This window comes from Carassius gibelio, chromosome B11 (genome assembly GCF_023724105.1).
Source record: "Carassius gibelio isolate Cgi1373 ecotype wild population from Czech Republic chromosome B11, carGib1.2-hapl.c, whole genome shotgun sequence".
Taxonomy (NCBI): Eukaryota; Metazoa; Chordata; class Actinopteri; order Cypriniformes; family Cyprinidae; genus Carassius; species Carassius gibelio.
Window position 1 is genome coordinate 848,564 of NC_068406.1, and position 21,910 is coordinate 870,473.

At 36.8% G+C, this 21,910-nt stretch overlaps 1 protein-coding gene across 6 annotated transcripts in view; it reads right to left on the reverse strand.

Moving 5' to 3' along the window:
• The window catches only part of LOC127967982 (band 4.1-like protein 1), a 363,306-nt gene that overhangs the window by 234,685 nt on the left and 106,711 nt on the right, over nt 1-21,910 (reverse strand). For all 6 annotated transcript variants that reach the window (XM_052568756.1, XM_052568757.1, XM_052568755.1 and 3 more), the window contains one exon: nt 1,358-1,462. In XM_052568756.1, coding sequence (XP_052424716.1) covers nt 1,358-1,462 — 105 coding nt within the window. The remainder of the gene's footprint in view (nt 1-1,357; nt 1,463-21,910) is intronic.

The following is a 21,910-nucleotide window of genomic DNA, read 5'->3' on the forward strand; positions in this document are numbered from 1 at the left end:
GAGAATCGCTCTAACCGGCACATGCTGCAGTTCAGTGTCATCAGCTGCTCTACTCGTGTTCATGTTCTGTTTACTACAAACTCAATTTGTGAATGTTTCATCATTAACTATAAATACAGTACAGATATCTCATAAATCATCTCTTATTCCTATTAAACATAAGAGTCTTTAGAGTCTCAATTATTGTCCAACTTCCCTGAAAACCCATTTGGCCTATACATTATATACAATATACAGATTGGAAACATTAATCTAAAAAAAAAAATAAAAAAAAATAAAATAAAATATAGTTATTTTATCGCACTTTCCGATGTTTAACAAAATACTTACAAAATTACACGCATGCGCAGTATCATCAGTTCATCGGTTCTCAATTCGGACACGTCCGACAAAACGATTCTCGGTTGAGTGTACTGGTGATCCGAAAACCGAAGCAACCGGTTCTTGACTCGAGAACTGCTCCAGCAGTGGGCGTGTTCGTTCATTATCTGGCTCGGCTCAGTGTTCATCTTCAGTTTGGTCTTCACAGCATTTCATTCAGTGTACTGTTTGAGTAAATGGATTACCCCGGATTATTGGTTTATTCTGACTCAGAGGGAGTGTCAATCACGTTAAAAAAGTTAACAGCTTAAGTGATTTGTGGATTTATGCTTATTGGAGACGTGAACCGTTTCAAACGATTCAGTTCGATTTGGTGAACTGTTTCAACCAGTTCACTAAGAAGAACCGGTTGAATTGAACGACCGAATCACGAACACGAATCGGCCATCACTAGAAAATTATAAGCTTTCGTGATGACATTCAGCAATGGCCTGTCAACTGTCCTAATCATCTTTTTAGGCTGGCCTCAACCAGACGGTTGAGATCGCCGGGGGCCCCCCTCAGCCATGGGCCCTTATAATAGTAAAAACCTTTCAACCCACTTGCGACGGCCCTGTCCATATAATTTGTGCTGTTATTGATGGGAAAAATGTTTACTTATAGTAGTATTTGTAACAGTATATCAAGACTACAAAGTTACCGCAGTTTATCACAGCACATGTCTGCTTTTTTTGTTTTAAAGACATTTGTCATTACTTGTCTTTCCATAGACTGATGACCGGCTGGAGAGTGAGACAACAAAGTAGCTGCTTAGTCTTTGGATGTAAGCTTGATTCTTGAATTAAGTACATTTTCCTTACCTATCTGCAAATTATAATTATTATTATTATTATTATATGCTTACATATCATTTTATTGTGATGTAAAACTAATGAGCAGATGGTATTTCAGCCATCTGTTCCATATTAATGTATTATTTGTGAGTCTTTATACGTCTGAGATTAAATGATAGAAGCATTTGGAATAGATCTCTGACCTTTTGGCTGTCAGAATCACTGAAGGTCAAGCCGAAATAGTCCTTTTCCAACAAGTTTAGATGTTCACACACCAGGTCCAGGAGAACCTGCCCCTTACATTGCTTCTGCAAAAATAACAAAACACAAATATGGAAGGGATAAACATACATATAAATTATGCAATTAGCAGACAGTGCAAACAATAACCATGTTTATAAGATGTTTATATTTGATGATCTGGTCCTAATAAAATATTAATTCCACTCTCCGTCACGTTGCAATAATAAGAACAGAAAAATTTTATATAGTAATTCATTCATCCCCTTTTAAGAAAACATTACTGTTCCAATGACAAGCTGTTGTACCCAAAAAGGTGCAATTTTGTCCCCTTTTTTCTGACGCTTCCCCCTCTGTGATTTTTACAGCATGGTAGATGCATAAAATTGGATAATACTGCCATCATATCAGACTGCTGCTGCTAGGGGCGCATGCTTCCCCCTTTACAATCACAGCTGCTTAAACATTTTAAGAACATACTTGTTGCACATCCTCTTTTGCTTAACTTTGGGTGACGCTCCCACCCCCCACCTTAATGTGCTTTTTCAGCATGTAATATTTAAATTGAATGATATACAAACTGACATCGTATTAGGCTGCTGCTGCTAGGGGTGTATGCTTCCCCCATACAGTTCTCTCAAATATTTTGCATAAGCAGCTAAGCAACATGCTTGTTGTATGCTTCTCTCCGAGTTTGTGTGATGCTTCCCCCATAAATATAGTATCAAGCAACATTTCTCATTGCTGGCCATTCAAATTGCATCAGTTGTGTTGGGGAGTTTTGGCATATGGTTGTTTTGGGGGTTTGTCTTGCTGCTTTCCCCGCTCTGTCCAAGCATGGCTGCATGGACAGGCGTGTGGAGTGTTGCCCAGAACATAACCATACCGCCAACACTAACTGTATGCAATTATAATTGTCATTAAATATACTTGACTGAAGTGGTCCTGATTGAAATCGAGCATCGCGTTAGTTCAGTCAGGTCATGATAGTCATGCTTGCATCAGCTGACAGTCAGCTGTTCCTGATGTGTACCAATCCAGTCTCGACACCTATCACCTGCGGTCTATTTAAGTTCCCATTATTCAGTGTCTCTCCATCGCATTGCTGCTTGCAATTAACTCCCTCCTCCAACCCCAACTCCACCAACTAAACCTGTAATCTGATCTAACTTGTTCTTTCTTTACAGTGACTTCATTGGAAGCAGTCTCCATGACATTTTGTTTTCAACTCATGTAATTGAGAATTGTAATTATGTATGCTTATAATGGTTCTGTTCTGTACCCCAGGGGGGTTTGTCTTGCTGCTTTCGCCGCTCTGTCCAAGCATGGCTGCATGGACAGGCGTGTGGAGTGTTACCCAGAACATAACCATACCGCCAACACTAACTGTATGCAATTATAATTGTCATTAAATATACTTGACGGAATTGGTCCTGATTGAACTTTGAACTAGTTCATGTAGAAAGTGAAAAACTAATGGAATGCATAGTCGATATAAAAAACTGGATGAGGAGTCATTTCTTACTGCTACATTCTGAAAAAATTTATTTATAGGACCTAAAAACTCTGCATGTAATAACCTAAAACACTGTTTAAGACTTGATGGCTGCTCTGTCAATTCTTCGTCATCAGTTAGGAACCTAGGTGTGCTATTTGATCGCAATCTTTCCTTAGAAAGCCGTTTCTCGCATTTGTAAAACTGCATTTTTTCCATCTCAAAAGTATATCTAAATTATGGCCTATGCTCTCAATGTCAAATGCAGAAATGTTAATCCATGCATTTATGACCTCAAGGTTAGCTTATTGTAATGCTTTATTGGGTGGTTGTTCTGCATGCTTAGTAAACAAACTACAGCTTGTCCAAAATGCAGCAGCAAGAGTTCTTACTAGAACCAGGAAGTATGACCATATTAGCCAGGTCCTGTCAACCCCGCACTGGCTCCCTTCCAAACATTGTATAGATTTTAAAATATTGCTTATTAATTATAAAGCGCTAAATGGTTTTGCACCTCAGTATTTGAATGAGCTCCTTTTACATTATAATCCTCTATGTACGCTACGTTCTCAAAAATCAGGCAATTTGATAATACCTAGAATATCAAAATCAACTCCGGGAGGCAGATCCTTTTCCTATTTGGCGCCTAAACTCTGGAATAACCTACCTAACATTGTTTGGGAGGCAGACACACTCTTGCAGTTTAAATCTAGATTAAAGACCCATCTCTTTAAACTGGCTTACAAATAACATACTAATATGCTTTTAATATCCAAATCCGTTAAAGGATTTTTAGGCTGCATTAATTAGGTAAACCGGAACCGCAAACACTTCCCATAACACTCTATGTACTTGATACATCATTAAAAGAATGGCATCTAAGCTAATATTTGTCTGTTTCTTTCTTATTCCGAGGTCACCCTTGCCACCAGATCCAGTCTGTATCCAAATCAGAGGGCCAATGCAGTCGCCCGGATCCAGTACGTATCCAGACCAGATGGTGGATCAGCACCTAGAAAGGACCTCTACTGCCCTGAAAGACAGCGGAGACCACGACAACTAGAGCCCCAGATACAGATCCCCTGTAAAGACCTTGTCTCAGAGGACCACCAGAACAAGACCACAGAAAACAGATGATTCTTCTGCACAATCTGACTTTGCTGCAGCCTGGAATTGAACTACTGGTTTCGTCTGTTCAGAGGAGAAACCTTGTTTCTCCCAAGGTTTTTTTTTCTCCGTTCTTACACCGATGGAGTTTTGGTTCCTTGCTGCTGTCGTCTCTGGCTTGCTTAGTTGGGGTCACTTCATCTACAGCGATATCCTTGACTTGATTCCAAATAAATGCACAGACACTATTTAACTGAACAGAGATGACATCACTGAATTCAATAATGAACTGCCTTTAACTATCATTTTATTTTTCTAATGAATGTTGTTCAGTTGCTTTGACGCAATGTATTTTGTTTAAAGCGCTATATAAATAAAGGTGACTTGACTTGACTACTGGTTATCATCTAAGGCCCCAGCCACTCAGAGACGGGTTTCTGTGAAAACGCACAATTTTTTTATCGGATAGGTGTTTTTTTCAACACGGATATGGCTTTTCGGAAGGTGAAACCACAATTTTTTGAAATCGGGTACCAGAGTGGATAAATTAAAAAATGCCGTCTTTGCGTTTTCATGTGGACGGGGCCATCCGTATATTTTCTGAAATGATGATGTCATCAGCCCAAGTCTCGCCCCTAGTCAGACACCTCTACATCATGTAACAGCACCAAAAACATGAACACACGCTAAATGAATGACTTTTTATTAACTAACATTAACACAGATAAATAAATTCATTGTTCAATATTTGTTTGTGTACCACGCGCAAAGTTTATGTGCAGAGTCCATGTCTTCTCTGTTTTTAGTGTATCTCTGTGGCAGAATTACAGTGCCACATGCTGGTCTGGCATGTATACTACATCATGTTGTGGTTTCGATTGGACTGGGTTAAGCTCCGGCTTCGTGTGGATGTAGCCTAAGATAAATCACTTATAGTGCAAAAAAGAATTAATTACATTTGGTAATCCCTGAAATGCAAACAAGTTCTTTAGAAACCATCTATTGAATCTATATCTATAGATGTACCAAAAGATTCACTGATTAGCCATTAAGATGAGTTAGATTAAATATGTATTAAATGTATTAAACTGAATGAGAAGACAGGCAAATTAGATGTTTGATATTAAGAGCTTTATGAAAGGCACTTATTGTACTTTGAATAAAACATTTATATAGATGAAACAATTATTTTGTGTAGTGGAAAGGATACTTTGTGATTGTGTGTACTCTACAAAGACAATTGAAAATACTCTGAAATGTCTGAAAAACGTATTCTGTTACTAATGTAAGCTTGGTTCCCTAAAATACATGAACGAGTACTGCATCTACTAAGATGCTATGGGAAAATAATTTTTCTCATAATTCTGAAGCCTTTTCAGTAATGCAGTGTAACTGCACAGCCATTGGTTCATGCAATGAAATAAAAGATGAACCAATGGCTCGGTTGAACAAAGCGGTCATCATCTCAGTTCAGTTTAAATAGTGTCTGTGCAATCATTTGCAATCAAGTCAATGACATCAGTGTAAATGAAGTAACCCCAACTAAGCAAGCCAGAGGTGACAGCGGCAAGGAAACAAAACTCCATGGGTGACAGAAAAGAGAAAAAAACTTTGGGAGAAACCAGGCTCAGTCAGGGGGGCAGTTCTCCTGTAACCAGATGAAACCAGCAGTACAATTCCAGGTTGCAGCAAAGTCAGATTGTGCAGAAGAATCATCTGTCTTGTCTCGGTGGTCGTCTGTGACAAGGTCTTTTCAGGGGATCTGTATCTGGGGCTCTAGTTTTCTTGGTCTCCACTGTCTTTCAGGGCTGAAGAGGTCCTTTCAAGGTGCTGATCCACCATCTGGTCTGGATACGTACTGGATCCGGGTGACTGCAGTGACCCTCTAACTTGGATACAGACAGGATCTGGTGGCTATGGTGACCTCAAAATAAGAGAGAAACAGACTAATATTAGCGTAGATGCCATTCTTTTAATGATGTAGCAAGTACATCAGGGGTTATGGGAAGTATAACACTTCCTGTTTGTTGTTGGCACCTGTACTGCGTTTGAGCTCCGTCACTATAATCTTTTCATTGACTATTTTTATCTTAAAAATCAATTTTATACACCATCATTTCCATTTATATAATGTGTGAATATATCCTCTATTGTATTCTACAACAAAAACAATCAGAGCGCTGGAATCATCCCAGGCTGACGCTCACAAGTCCGGGGTAAGTATACAGCGTGCTGTTAACAGTCCCACCACGACTACTCCGTGTGTTTCTCTGCAAAGGTGCACCCAGGACGCGATCTTCCCAGATGTCCTTCACTCTAGCGCTGGGACACCATGGACCCTGGGTGCATCCACACCGGAGGACACGAGCCAGGCCCCGGGCAACGACTTCTCCACCTCTGGTCTTTGAGATCTCCACCCGGAACCGGTAAGCTCCCCTCCGCGAGGCGGGATGCGACGCTGTGATCATCGGAGACTCCATCCATGCTACGTTAGCCGAAGGTAAAGTGCAAACTCATTGTTTCGCCGGTGCTCATGTTCTCGATGTTTCTGCGCAGATATCAGCGATCATGAAGGACAAGGAGAGCCCCAGAGCGGTCGTGCTTCACGTCACAACACTGCGGCAGACGGAGACACTGAAGAAGGACTTCAGGAGCCTGATCGAGACAGTTCGCAGCAACACGCCCGCGGCGACAATCATCATGTAAGGACCACTGCACATGTATCGATGAGGACACGAAAGGTTCAGTAGACTTTTTGCTTTAAATGAATGGTTGTTGTCATGGTGTAAAGAACAGAAAGTGTTATTTTTAAATAACTGGAATCTTTTTTGGGAGCGTCCTAGGCTGTTTCACGCTGATGGATTGCACCCCAGCAGAGTCGGACCGGAGCTGCTCTCTGACAACATCTCCAGGACACTTCGCTCCATGTGACTAATCTCAAATAACTATTATGATGACTTTTGTTCCACCCGCTTAAATGATAAAAGTACTTGCGCTGTACAATCTATTAAGACTGGGTCTGTTCCCCTAATAGTGAGGACAAAAAATATAAATTTAATGTAGGATCTAGAAAAAAATCTTATCGCGATTAAACCAGAAACATGTAAAGTAAATGAACAAAAACAATTTTTAAAGTTTTGGCTCACAAATGTTAGATCACTCACACCCAAAGCAGTTATTGTAAATGAAATGATCACAGATATTAGTTTTGATGTACTCTGCTGGACTGAAACCTGGCTAAAACCAAATGATTATTTTGGTCTAAATGAGTCCACTCCACCAAACTACTGTTAGAAGCATGAGCCCCGTCAGACTGGTCGGGGAGGAGGTGTTGCAACAATATATAGTGATATTCTCAATGTTACCCAGAAAACAGGATACAGGTTTAACTCATTTGAAATACTTCTGCTTAATGTTACACTGTCAGACATGCAAAAGAAACCTAATGTATCTCTTGCTCTGTCTACTGTGTATAGATTACCAGGGCCGTATACAGAATTCCTAAAAGAATTTGCAGATTTCCTCTCAGACCTTCTGGTTACAGTTGATAAGGCGCTAATCATGGGAGATTTTAATATTCACGTTGATAATACAAATGATACATTAGGACTTGAGTTTACTGACCTAATAAACTCTTTTGGAGTCAAGTAAAATGTCACCGGGCCCACTCATCGTTTTAATCATACACTAGATTTAATTATATTGCATGGAATCGATCTTACTGATATAGATATCGTACCTCAAAGTGATGATGTTACAGAACATTTCCTTGTATCGTGCATGCTGCGTATCACTGATATTAACTATATGTCTCAGCGTTACCGTCTGGGCAGAACTATTGTTCCAGCCACCAAAGACAAATTAGCCTGCCTGATCTATCTCAACTGCTATTTGAACCCAAAAATACACATGAACTAGACTGAATGACTAACGACATGGGCACTATTTTCTCTAATACATTAGAAGCTGTTGCCCCCATCAAATTGAAAAAGGTTAGAGAAAAACATACTGTGCCATGGTATAACAGTAATACTCACTCTCTCAAGAAAGTAGATCGTAGTCTTGAACGCAAATGGAGAAAAACTAACTTGGAAGTTTTTAGAATTGCATGGAAAAACAGTTAAGTACAGCTATAGACAGGCTCTAAAAACTGCTAGGGCAGAGCATATACACAAACTCATAGAAAATAACCAAAACAATCCAAGGTTTTTATTTAGCACAGTGGCTAAATTAACAAATTACCAGACACCACCTGATTCAAATATTCCACCAACGTTTAATAGTAATGACTTTATGAATTTCTTCACTGATAAAATAGATAACATTAGAAATAAAATAGAGAATGTAGATTCTACAGCGTCTAACACTTCAGTTTCATGCATCGTACCCAAAGATAAATTGCAGTGCTTTACAAATATAGGACAGGAAGCGCTAAATAAACGTATCACTTGTATCTAAACTAACAACATGTTTATTAGATCCTGTACCCACTAAATTACTGAAAGAGTTTTTACCTGTAGCCGAAGAACCGCTTCTCAATATCATTAACTCGTCGTTATCTTTAGGTCACCTCCCAAAACCATTCAAGCTGGCAGTTATTAAGCCTCTTATTAAGAAACCAAAACTAGATCCTAGTGAACTGGCAAATTAAAGGCCTATTTCAAATCTTCCATTTATGTCTAAAATTTTAGAAAAAGTTGTGTCTGCTCAATTGAGCACCTTCCTGCACAAAAATTATCTGTATGAAGAATTTCAGGCTGCATCTCATTTCTAGTCTTACTTGATCTCAGTGCTGCGTTTCGACACCATAGATCAGGGATCCTCATATCTGGACCTCGAGATCCACTTTCCTGCGGAGTTTAGCTCTAACACTAATTGAACACACCTGAGCATGCTAATCAATGCCAATCTGTGTCTTTGGGATCATTAGAAAATCACAAGCAGGTGTCTTTGATCAGGGGTGAAGCTAAACTCTGCAGCGCATTGGACCTCCAGGGTAAGATTTGGGGAAGGGGGCCATAGATCATGACATACTCATAGATCGATTACAAAACTATACAGGTATTCAAGGGCAGGCTCTAAGATGGTTTAGATCCTACCTGTCCGATCGCTACCATTTTGTTTACTTAAATGGGGAGTCATCTAATTTATCATCAGTAAAATATGGAGTGCCACAAGGATCCGTCCTAGGTCCCCTTCTATTTTCAAAATACATGTTGCCCCTTTGTAATATTATTAAAAAATACGGAATAAGCTTCCACTGTTATGCTGATGATACTCAGCTATATATCTCAATGAGACCAGATGAAATTTCTAAATTATCTAAGCTAACAGAGTGTGTTAAAAATGTTAAAGATTGGATGACAAATACTTTTCTCCAATTGAATTTGGATAAGACAGAGATATTAATTATTGGACAAAAAAACACTACACAGAATTTTGTAGATTACAATCTGCAACTAGATGGATGTACAGATGGTGGACAGCCTACTGTAATTCAGTTGCGTGTTAAAATCATTCACGAAACTACCGCCAGGTGGTGCAAAGGGACAGATTGCGAAATGAATGTAATTGTAAAAGGAGATAAAAGAAGGAATTAAATCAACAATAACATTATGATATAACATTGTAAAATGTAAAAAAAAAAAAAAACATAAAAAAATGTACAATTTGTTAATTTCAAATTGTAGGATAGTCTTAGGCTACAGTCTACTAAACAAAAATTAAAAGAAGACCTTTACACACAGGATCATATGCATGCTATTTTTTATTAAACAGTAAATAAATATAAGGCCTATGTGTATATGCCTAAATGTTTTCATTTCATTTTCATTTAGTTTCATTCTTGGTTTAAAAAAAAAAAAAATCTTCAGGTTCATCATGAACATTTAGCAATATTTAGTATTAACTCTGTTATTATTCTTGATTTTTTTCCAAACTACCAACACTTTGCATTTTTCATATTCACTGGAAACGGCAGTCGTTTATGGAAGCATATGGGTATCAATATTCAATTTGGAATGTAATATGCAAAATGACAATGCAATATGTAAAATGGTAATGCATTTCTGTATTTTCATTTACATTTTCCAATACATTTTTGCAACGTTTGGTGCAAAATGAAAATGAAAATTAAATTACATAATTTTCATTTGCCATTTCATACACCAGTTTTAATATGTAAAATTAATACTTTAATTACTTAATTTTAAAGTTGCAAAATGAAAATGAAAATGTATTACAGAAATGATTAGATATGTATAACATGTTTAAGAAAAAACTGTGGCAAAATTATCATTTAAATGCTATTTTCCTTAAATGCATTAACACTCACAGTCAAGACACTTACGATTGCATTTTCATTCAATGTCCCGTAATGAATGTAGCAAAATTCAATGTCCACATTGAAAATGCATTCCAAGGCGATCACGTATCCGCCCCCTCCCACCATGTCAATTACTGCATGAACAAGGCAGGGCTTGCAGAAGGTCACAGACTCAAATCTCAAGAAGAGGATTCAAGTGAGAGAACATGGATAAGACCGTTGGTCCGTGTACGTTTTGATCATTTCGGTTTATGGGTTCAATATTTCATTCCCACTTGTGGGCAGAGCTGAAACGCTGCTTTCTTCTGATTGGTCGAATCGCTCCACCTTCAGCCTGGGTTTTTCATTCTTGCATGCAGAATAAGAGTCAGTGCGAGTGAAGCACTATAATGTCTGAAACTACACTCACTGTTAATTAGCATAATATTTGAATCAGATGATGCTGGCCACATAATTCGTGCTGCTGCGACTTGCAAGAGACCCCGTTAAATTATTTCTAGGTTATAGTATTGTATAAATATTGTCCCACTGATAAAAACAGTGCAAGTAGTTCTGTCTCCTTGGATAAAAATGAAGTGAGTAGTTCTTATAATGTAGCTTCTGTCATGATGATTTATGACTTTGACCTTTGACCTTTTGACAGGTTGAACTTCCGGTGACCTTATGATGGATGGGCGGGACAAATGAGTTCAAGGGTTAACCTATGACCTTTTCCCACGCATCAATCCTGCGGTTTTGACAGAAAGTTTTACCCTATTGACCTAATTAGTTCTAAATCATGGTTTTGACGGCTAGTTTAAACGGTACATGAAAGACTCCCCACGCATCAATCATGCGGTTTTGACAGAAAGTTTTACACTATTGACCTAATTAGTTTTAAATTATAACGGTATATGAAAGACTCCCCATGCATCGATCATGTGGTTTTGACAGAAGGCGTTTGAAATTTGTGCCAGTTAGCTTGTTTGAAGTTTGTGTCAGTTAGCTTGTTTGAAATTTGTGCCAGCTAGCTTGTTTGAAGTTTGTGCCAGCTAGCTTGTTTAAAGTTTGTGCCAGCTAGCTTGTTTGAACTTTGTGCCATTTAGTTTGTTTGAACTTTGTGTCAGTTAGCTTGTTTGAACTTTGTGCCAGTTAGCTTGTTTGAACTTTGTGCCAGTTAGCTTGTTTGAACTTTATCATATATGTGACATTCAGTTATTTCTCATTTATATATATATATATATATATATATATATATATATATATATATATATATATATATATAAATTCTATAATTTACATGATCTAAAAACAAAGGTTGAAAAACACATTTTAGTTATTTCACATTCATATATAAAACATTATATAATTTATATAATCTAAAACACAATTAAAGACATTAAAAAACATTGTTATTTTAAAAAAGGTTATAAATGAAACTGTATAAAAAATATACTGAAACCGACTGTTTCAGGCAAAACAAGATCCAATTTTTTATTTATTTTTTTATTTTATATTTAAGAGAGCAGAAAGGAGGTGTTTTTAGAGAGCTGAAGGTCCCTGTGCTTGCACGCCACAGTGCACACTCGTCCGAGTTTACTAACCAATCATAATATCTTCAAAGCCATTTGTTAATTAAAACCACAGTATCTAACGCGGGAGTACCATGTTTTTGACAGTTTTCTGACGGTTCACCTATGAATTACGGTTGGTGCGTGGCTAGCATCTCTTGTACCCCATCTCTCTCCCTCTCAGTCATTCATTCGTCTCCAAGTCTTATTTTCTTCTTTTAATGAATATAAACACATTATACATTCACAAACAATATAAAACAAAACATTTACAATAGGTTTGTTCATCACTAAAAATATACATTTTACCAGGATCGGGGAAAAAATTTCCATCTTTATATCATATCTTTTTCAAAAAGCTGTTTAATTATTTATTTTAACCGTACACCTACAGTACCACCACACAATAAAATGCTGCATGGACGTACATTTTTAATAAAATTTATTTTTTTAAGCGATCTGATTTATGACTACCCTATATAAATTTAACCATAAACCACACGTACCTTGTTAGATCACTACAATATCCATGCCACTATACAAATTTGTATTCTGAAAAAAACATATAAACAACCGGACATACGCGCGGACATATCAAGTTAAAAAGAGACTTATCTCTATTTTAAACAATATGAAAAAATAAATAAAATATAAAATTATATATGACGGCATGTTACTAAACCGGAACATACATTTTAAACAAGTATTCATCATGTTCATAAAACACATTGCAGTAACAGACATGTTACTAAACCAAAGCAAATCATTTATCATTCATTTTTTAATCATGTATTCAACCAATACTTATACAACATATACAAACACGTTTTAAACACATTTTAAACAAAAACTAAACATAAATTCAGCCTTCTCAAAATTACAGACATGTACAATCATGCTGATCACATATTATGGATATTCAGACTTTTAGCCATTAATACGTTTTAGGATAATGAAAAACACCGACGTCTGAGGGATGCCAAAATATCTCCAGTCCCACAAAACCCAATCAGACTCCAGGGTTAAATAATATGGAAATAAATAATTATATAATGACATCAGACTACTAAAGCAATTCATTAAACAAAAAAAGTATTCAACATTTAAGTTAATTAAACTTATAAAACACACCATACTTCTTTTTTTTAAAATATAACTTATTTTAAATGTGATCGCATAGTATATACAATAAACATTTCTGATGAAACATATAAAAAAAATATCCCTTACATTGTTAGACCGGTGAGAGATGTCAAAACATGAATGAAATATCCCCAAAATAAAATTTACATCTTAAAAAAATAAAATAAAAATGAATAAATCATAAACAGAATCTCACAGGTCCTCATAGTGAAATGTATGTGAGACCTGAGAGGCTGCTTCACACACACCCCGCGCAGGCGAGGGTGGAGTTCCAGACCGCATGATCTAAGTCAATGGTGTACATTATTTCAAAGCTAACATTTAATGTAATGTTTTATAATAATCAGTACCCCCAGTACATCTGATGTCCGTTGATTCTTAATTCAACAAAATGATGATATATATTACCTAAAATATTTTTTATTTTTATATAATATTATATAATAAAAAATTATTTATATCATATTATATCATATCATATATATGATTATATTATATTAGATGCATCATGCATTAATCACTTTAGATTCTTTAAAGTTCTTATTTTTAGCACCATCTTCAAAGTTTTCATACCATCTCTCTCTCTCTCTCTCTCTCTCTCTCTCTCTCACTCACACACACACACTCTCTCTCTCTCTCTCTCTCTCTCTCTCCCTCTCTCTCTCTCTCAAACACACACACACACACACACACTCTCTCTCTCTCTCTCTCTCACACACGCACACACACACACAAACACACACACTCTCTGTCTCTTACACACACACACACACACTCTCTCTCTCTCTCTCACACACACACACACAGACATACACACACAATGAAACATGATGCCAAAGTCTTTCTGTATGTTTTAAAAATAAAAAATAAAAAATATTGATTTTGCTTTAAATCTATACTGAGGAGCTTGTTTGTTTGTCAAAGTATAGACTGTGAAGTTTGGATGAAGTTGTTTTATCTTTTAGAAGAAAGATCCTCGATCGTATTCAACCATTAAAGATGGTTCAGGAAAGAACCATTCAACCATTAAAGATGGTTCAGGAAAGACCCACGCATCCTAGAGATGTAATTTATGTGCGTTGCTACGGTCGTAAACCTTTCACATATCTACGGTACTTTCAGACACAGAGCAGGAAAGACATTTGCAGGCCCTCTGTTTAGCCATCCCAAAATACCTCCATTTAAAAGCAAAAATATTAAAATGACCGCCTGTACATCTAACAGGCTGTAGTTCTATTTTATATATTTTGTATTAAAAGTACTATCCATATTATATTCCTTATTTAAAACAATATATTTAACCGACAGTATCCCCCCAACGTGTGTTTTCCATCGGTTGTTTGCCCTTCAGCCTTATTACGTACTGCTTTTCATTTAGCCTACTGTAAGATCCCTTTACAATAGTGTAATGAAAGTTAACTTTTCTTAAAGTTTATAGATGTATTTTACTGTATCCCCATCCTTCTATCCTGTAGATTTTATGCGTACTGTAAAATAACAAATATACATCTTGCTTAAAGTCAGTCAAATAATTACACCTACAATTTGAAACGTGTTTAAACACATTATGTGTCACTAAAGCAAGGCACACCGTCTATCGTCTTATTTTTTTTAAATAACCCGATGACCGGCATCGTCTCTTCATATAATTTATGCACCCCTAATGCTTTTCTCTCCAGAGAGGAAAACCCTTTCTCTTTGGATATGTTTGGCAGAAACATAATTTCTACATCAGAACTTTTTTTAAATGTACGACTGAACTTTTCTCATTCGACAGAAATACTATTTTCAAATTATTTACCCAGCCTATAACACTCGGTGTAAATGTTCTTACCTAGAACTGAAAACATACGCTTTGACTATTTTGTAGGCATCGTGTAATGTTAAATGGTTTACTAAAAAAAAAAAAAAAACTAACGTTTAAAATGCATATAGAATTCAGAATACAATTGTTAAAGTATTTTTTTTTTTTTTTTTGTTAAATGTTGATTTGTAAATGATATTTTTATTACTCCGTTAGATTTAGTCATCGTGTTCGGATAGCCGATGACACAATTCACATTTTTATTTTTATAACTCTCTCGTGGGAAAGAGAGCAGGTGAGCACATTCTATTCATTTAAGAAAAACTATTAAACATTAGACCTAACTTTTTTATTATTTTGACAAAACACGACAGGACGACATTAAACAATGTTATCAGTTCCTACGGCCATCTTCTTCGATTTAAATAAAGCAACATCTCTAGTGTACGTGTGTATGTGCTAAACCTCTTTGCTTCTCCACTTCTCCAGATTTTTAGATGGGCTACCGTTGTAATACAAACACATTTGAGAACTACGATATTCTCACTTTTGTAACGGTTATAGAAAAATGGCGTACACACTTTCGCATTTCATAATTCAGTGATTTTAGCTGTAATGGTCACATAAGACAAAAATTGTCAATGTGTGACTCGTAAACATGTATAATTTTATTTATGTATTTATTTTTACCAGAGATAGTCGACCGATCTGTTGACACGTTGTTTTGCAGTTTTCTGATGAAGAGTTTTCTCTGACTGCGGTCAAACATACACTGCCTGTTCACAGGAATTTTACAGCATAACAATATCGCCCCTACATCTAGAGCTCTTGTTCATATAGAATATTGAAGTGCAAGAATATAGTGTTTTATATAAAAGTGCAGAGTAAGTAAAGCTATGATATACAGTGTAGTTGTTATATACGTACAATATCGATCCGAGTATATACAGAATATAAATATAAATGCAATGTAGGGATGGTATGTACATTATGAACAGAGCAATGAAGGATTATATATACATTATGAACAGCAGGAACGTGAGAACGGCGGTAATAAATACAGTCGAATGAGTGTGCAAAAGTATTGTTGAACGATGTATTATACGCAAAAAACAGTAGTGCGATGATATTTTTTGTAGAAATAGTTTACTGTGCTTGTACATTAACAACTTTAGACAGTTTATGGTGTAATAGCTTTAACCATGTGCAGTTTCTTAGCGCAATGTGATGAGAAAGTGTGTGGTTTACAGTTCGCTGCGGCGTGATGAGATCTAGCGAAGTCAAGAAAATCTCGCAATTTTAGGGCGAAAGCGTTAGAACAAATTTGTCTATGTGGTGTTAGGCTATATTGAACTCACGGTCATTATAAAGTTTTGTATGTTTATTTTCATTTCAACATATTAATGAATGCTGTTACAGATTTTGTCTTAGTAACGCGTAATACAACAGTTTGGGCTGTTTGAGTAACACCGTCGTCTCCGTCTCCGATGCTTGAAGTTTTCACCGCTTACAGGCACCCCACTAACCTAAACCTGTAACTCTATCATAATTATTTAAAATAACTATAAACTTCATGCGTGGCACCTATGTAACTGACTAAAACTAATATGTAAGCTAAACAAAACATTTGCCGTGGTGAAAAACACTTCACATAACACCGTACTTTCTACATCATTAGAAGAATGGCATCTACGCTAATATTTGTCTGTTTCTCTCTTGTTCCGAGGTCACCGTGGCCACCAGATCCAGTCTGTATCCAGATCAGAGGGTCACTGCAGTCACCCGGATCCAGTACGTATCCAGACCAGATGGTGGATCAGCACCTAGAAAGGACCTCTACTGCCCTGAAAGACAGTGGAGACCAGGACAACTAGAGCCCCAGATACAGATCCCCTGTAAAGACCTTGTCTCAGAGGACCACCAGGACAAGACCACAGGAAACAGATGATTCTTCTGCACAATCTGACTTTGCTGCAGCCTGAAATTGAACTACTGGTTTCGTCTGGTCAGAGGAGAACTGGCCCCCCAACTGAGCCTGGTTTCTCCCAAGGTTATTTTCTCCATTCTGTCACCGATGGAGTTTCGGTTCCTTGCCGCTGTCGCCTCTGGCTTGCTTAGTTGGGGTCACTTCATCTACAGCGATATCATTGACTTGATTGCAAATAAATGCACAGACACTATTTAAACTGAACGGAGATGACATAACTGAATTCAATGATGAACTGCCTTTAACTATCATTTTGCATTATGGAGACACTGTTTTCCAAATGAATGTTGTTCAGTGCTTTGACGCAATGTATTTTGTTTAAAGCACTATATAAATAAAGGTGATTGATTGATTGATTGATTGAAAAAATTAAATGAATTAATAGATGTCAGAAACTGCTCGCCTAGCGTTTTTCTTAAAGAAGAGCGGGTTATTTAGACGTGACAGCGCAGTTACAGTTGTAGCGCGTTTTCCGGATCAGACCTTAAGCACGATGAATGACTAAAACGGTCAAAATCATCCCGCCTCTCACTTACATGAACGACTTATCAACAGCGGTTTATTTATTGAAGTACTGTTTAGAGATGCATACGATGAAAATACCACATCCATGACATCCATGACTTTTAATGTCTAACTTTAGTGTAGTAGATGGGTTTGTATTAAGTATAAGAGTCATAACAGAAGATGGTAAGGCTCATTTTAAAAGTCGAGGCAGTGGCTATTATTTGTCTTTGTGACACAGGTAGACCAGAAAAAGCTCTAAAGTGCATCACAATCTCAGTTTAAACACTCTCTTGACAATCATTTAATCATCTTGTACCCTATTTTGTTCATGTTTTTGTCTGTTTGACCAAACTCTGAGAATAGTCTTTATCTAAAAAACAATGAAAAAGATACACGGCTGGTGGGCCAGATCAACATTAAAAGTTTTCACAATAGTTTAGAAAAGTGGATTTCACTATTAGGTAATTGTTATTCTGATACACATTTCCTGTATAAAAGACTATATCTATAACCTTTTCAGGTGAATGTAGTGCAATCTTAGGGATCTTATACGTAATCACGTTAAACAAGGTGACATAGTCCCTCTAACAAATCCGTCAAAAGTGGACAAAGCAGAAAAATCTCAGTGCACGGTAGATGATAATGCTTACGACCGAAGGGGAGTATGCATAGGCCTACTCTTTAATGTCGAGCGGAGATTTTGAAACAAAGTGAAGGTGGTCATCGGCTATATGAACAAGAGCTCTAGATGTAGGGGTTGATATTGTTATGCTGTAAAATTCCTGTGAACAGGCAGTGTATGTTTGACCGCAGTCAGAGAAAACTCTTCATCAGAAAACTGCAAAACAACGTGTCAACAGATCGGTCGACTATCTCTGGTAAAAATAAATAAATAAATAAAATTATACGTTTACGAGTCACACATTGACAATTTTTGTCTTATGTGACCATTACAGCTAAAATCAATGAATTATGAAATGCAAAAGTGTGTACGGCATTTTTCTATAAACATTACAAAAGTGAGAACGTCGTAGTTCTCAAATGTGTTTGTATTACAACGGTAGCCCATCTAAAAATCTGGAGAAGTGGAGAAGCAAAGATGTTTAGCACATACACACGTACACTAGAGATGTTGCTTTATTTAAATCGAAGAAGATGGCCGTAGGAACTGATAACATTGTTTAATGTCGTCGTGTCGTGTTTTTTTCAAAATAATAAAAAAGTTAGGTCTAATGTTTAATAATTTTTCTTAAATGAATAGAATACGCTCAACCCTCTCTCTTTCCCACGAGAGAGTTATAAAAATAAAAATGTGAATTGTGTCATCGGATATCCGAACACGATGACTAAATCTAACGGACTAATAAAAATATCATTTACAAATCAACATTTAAAGGGGGGGGGGGGGGGGGTGAAATGCTATTTCATGCATACTTAGTTTTTTACACTGTTAAAGAGTTGGATTCCCATGCTAAACATGGACAAAGTTTCAAAAATTAAGTTGTACGTTTGAAGGAGTATTTTTGTTCCAAAAAAACCTCTTCCGGTTTGTCACAAGTTTCGGAAAGTTTTTTTCGAGTATGGCTCTGTGTGACGTTAGATGGAGCGGAATTTCCTTATATGGGTGCTAAGGGTGCGTCTGCCGGAAGAGCGCGCGCTCCCGTATAGCAGAGCACTGAGAGGCTGAGCACAGCCTGATCAGAGCGAGAGCCTCGCGAAAAGTCACAAAAGAAGTGTGTTTTTGGTTGCCAGGGCAAGACAACCCTGCACAGATTACCAAAAGAGAAACAGAATTAAGGGACCAGTGGATGGAGTTTATTTTTACAGAGCATCAACGGAGTTGTGCAAGTGTTTTTGTTTGTTCCCTGCATTTCGGATTTTATTTCTTAAGGATAATGCAGTCCCAACGGAAAAGGGTCACAATTGTGTGTTGGAACCACATGCGGTGAGTAAAACTGCTTCAAATATCTCTGTGTTGTTAACTTAGCTATCAGCGCGTAAGCACATCAAGTAAACTACATGCAATGTTGTCATCAAACTGCACTTTACACATGTACAGCTTAAAAAAAAAAAAAAAAAAAAAAAAAAACGACATAAAGTGGAACTTTAGCCCTATTCGGACGGGACTAGTTTTACAGGGGGTCGTTAGAGAAATCTGCATTTCACAGACGTACTTGGTGATTTTAATCCCGTCCGAATCTGCCACGTCTGTGTTTTTCTCACACAACCTCTGTGATAATTCCAGAGCAAATTACCTACCGTTTTTCAGCAAACTCAGTGATCCTCTGAGAAAACTAATCCTATCCGAATGCGAATGTCTGTGATTGCCGGTGATATTTTATTTCACAACGCGGTTCCTTGAGTGTTTTGGCCAACGTGAATTACCGTAGATGCTCTTACCGCGCGGATGTTTGATATATTTGCTTAGCGGCAAATAAATAATAATAAAAAAATAATACAAATAATAAAATCAAGAGCAAGATCGCGTAAACTGTTAATACTGGCTATTGTAATATCAGCATCAGGTAAGATTACTCACGTTCATTTATGTACTCAGTTACATAATGTTTTAATTACATTTAATTAAAAAAAAGGAAAACAAGTTAAACTAAAGGAACCACACATTAATATGGTTTTGTTATACTAGCCATTTAGTATTTATTGTGCAATCATTCTGAATGAATGCACGCATACAGAGCGCGTGATCTCTGTGACGCCCAGATGCACAAATCAGACCCTCCCACCTCTGTAATAAACACGGAGATACTAGTCCCGTCTGAATTGGTACATGAAAATCACAGACGTCAGGTGGTAAGAATCGAAACTCAAACGTAGTTTGGAAAACTAGTCCCGTCCGAATAGTGCTTTAGTCATTTTCCAAAACCGCTAAGCAAATATATACAGTTTCAGTACATACCACATAGCATACCGCCTTTGCTGATGCTGCTCTTGTTAAATTTCAGCCTCTGGATCTGTGTCACAGCTTCCACATGCTCTCAACTCAAAAGCCTACTGGCGCTTGTGATTCTTTAGCTCCGCCCACACGTCACGCCTCTAGGCGCTCGTGTTTTTCCGGGAAAAATCGGTACAGACTATCTTTCTCTTATAAATATCATAAAAATAAAGACTTTTTGGAGTTATGAAGGATGCAGTACTACTCTATAGGTACTCAAGATTAACAGGATATTGAGTGAAAACGAGCATTTCACCCCCCCTTTAACAAAAAAAAAAATACTTTAACATTTGTATTCTGAATTCTATATGCGTTGTAAACGTTAGTTTTTTTTTTTTTTTTTGTAAACCATTTAACATTACACGATGCCTACAAAATAGTCAAAGCGTATGTTTTCTGTTCTAGGTAAGAACATTTACACCGAGTGTTATAGGCCGGGTACATAATTTAAAAATAGTATTTCTGTCGAATGAGAAAAGTTCAGTCGTACATTTAAAAAAAATTCTGATGTAGAAATTATGTTTCTGCCAAACATATCCAAAGAGAAAGGGTTTTCCTCTCTGGAGAGAAAAGCACTCGGGGTGCATAAATTATATGAAGAGACGATGCTGGTCATCGGGTTATTTAAAAAAAATAAGACGATAGACGGTGTGCCTTGCTTTAGTGACACACAATGTGTTTAAACACGTTTCAAATTGTAGGTGTAATTATTTGACTGACTTTAAGCAAGATGTATATTTGTTATTTTACAGTACGCATAAAATCTACAGGATAGAAGGATGGGGATACAGTAAAATACATCTATAAACTTTAAGAAAAGTTAACTTTCATTACACTATTGTAAAGGGATCTTAGAGTAGGCTAAATGAAAAGCACTACGTAATAAGGCTGAAGGGCAAACAACCGATGGAAAACACACGTTGGGGGGATACTGTCGGTTAAATATATTGTTTTAAATAAGGAATATAATATGGATAGTACTTTTAATACAAAATATATAAAATAGAACTACAGCCTGTTAGATGTACAGGCGGTCATTTTAATATTTTTGCTTTTAAATGGAGGTATTTTGGGATGGCTAAACAGAGGGCCTGCAAATGTCTTTCCTGCTCTGTGTCAGAAAGTACCGTAGATATGTGAAAGGTTTATGACCGTAGCAACGCACATAAATTACATCTCTAGGATGCGTGGATCTTTAATGGTTGAATGGTTCTTTCCTGAACCATCTTTAATGGTTGAATACGATCGAGGGTCTTTCTTCTAAAAGATAAAACAACTTCATCTAAACTTCACAGTCTATACTGTGACAAACAAACAAGCTCCTCAGTATAGATTTAAAGCAAAATCAATATTTTTTATTTTTTATTTTTTATTTTTAAAACATACAGAAAGACTTTGGCATCATGTTTCATTGTGTGTGTGTGTGTGTGTGAGAGAGAGAGAGAGAGAGTGTGTGTGTGTGTGTGTGTGAGAGAGAGAGAGAGAGAGAGAGAGAGAGAGGGTGTGTGTGTGTATGTGTGTGTGTGAGAGAGAGAGGGAGAGAGAACTTTCTTTTTTTTTTTTTAAGTCGTAAATTTTATTTTGGGGATATTTCATTCATGTTTGGACATCTCTCACCGGTCTAAAAATGTAAGGGATATTTTTT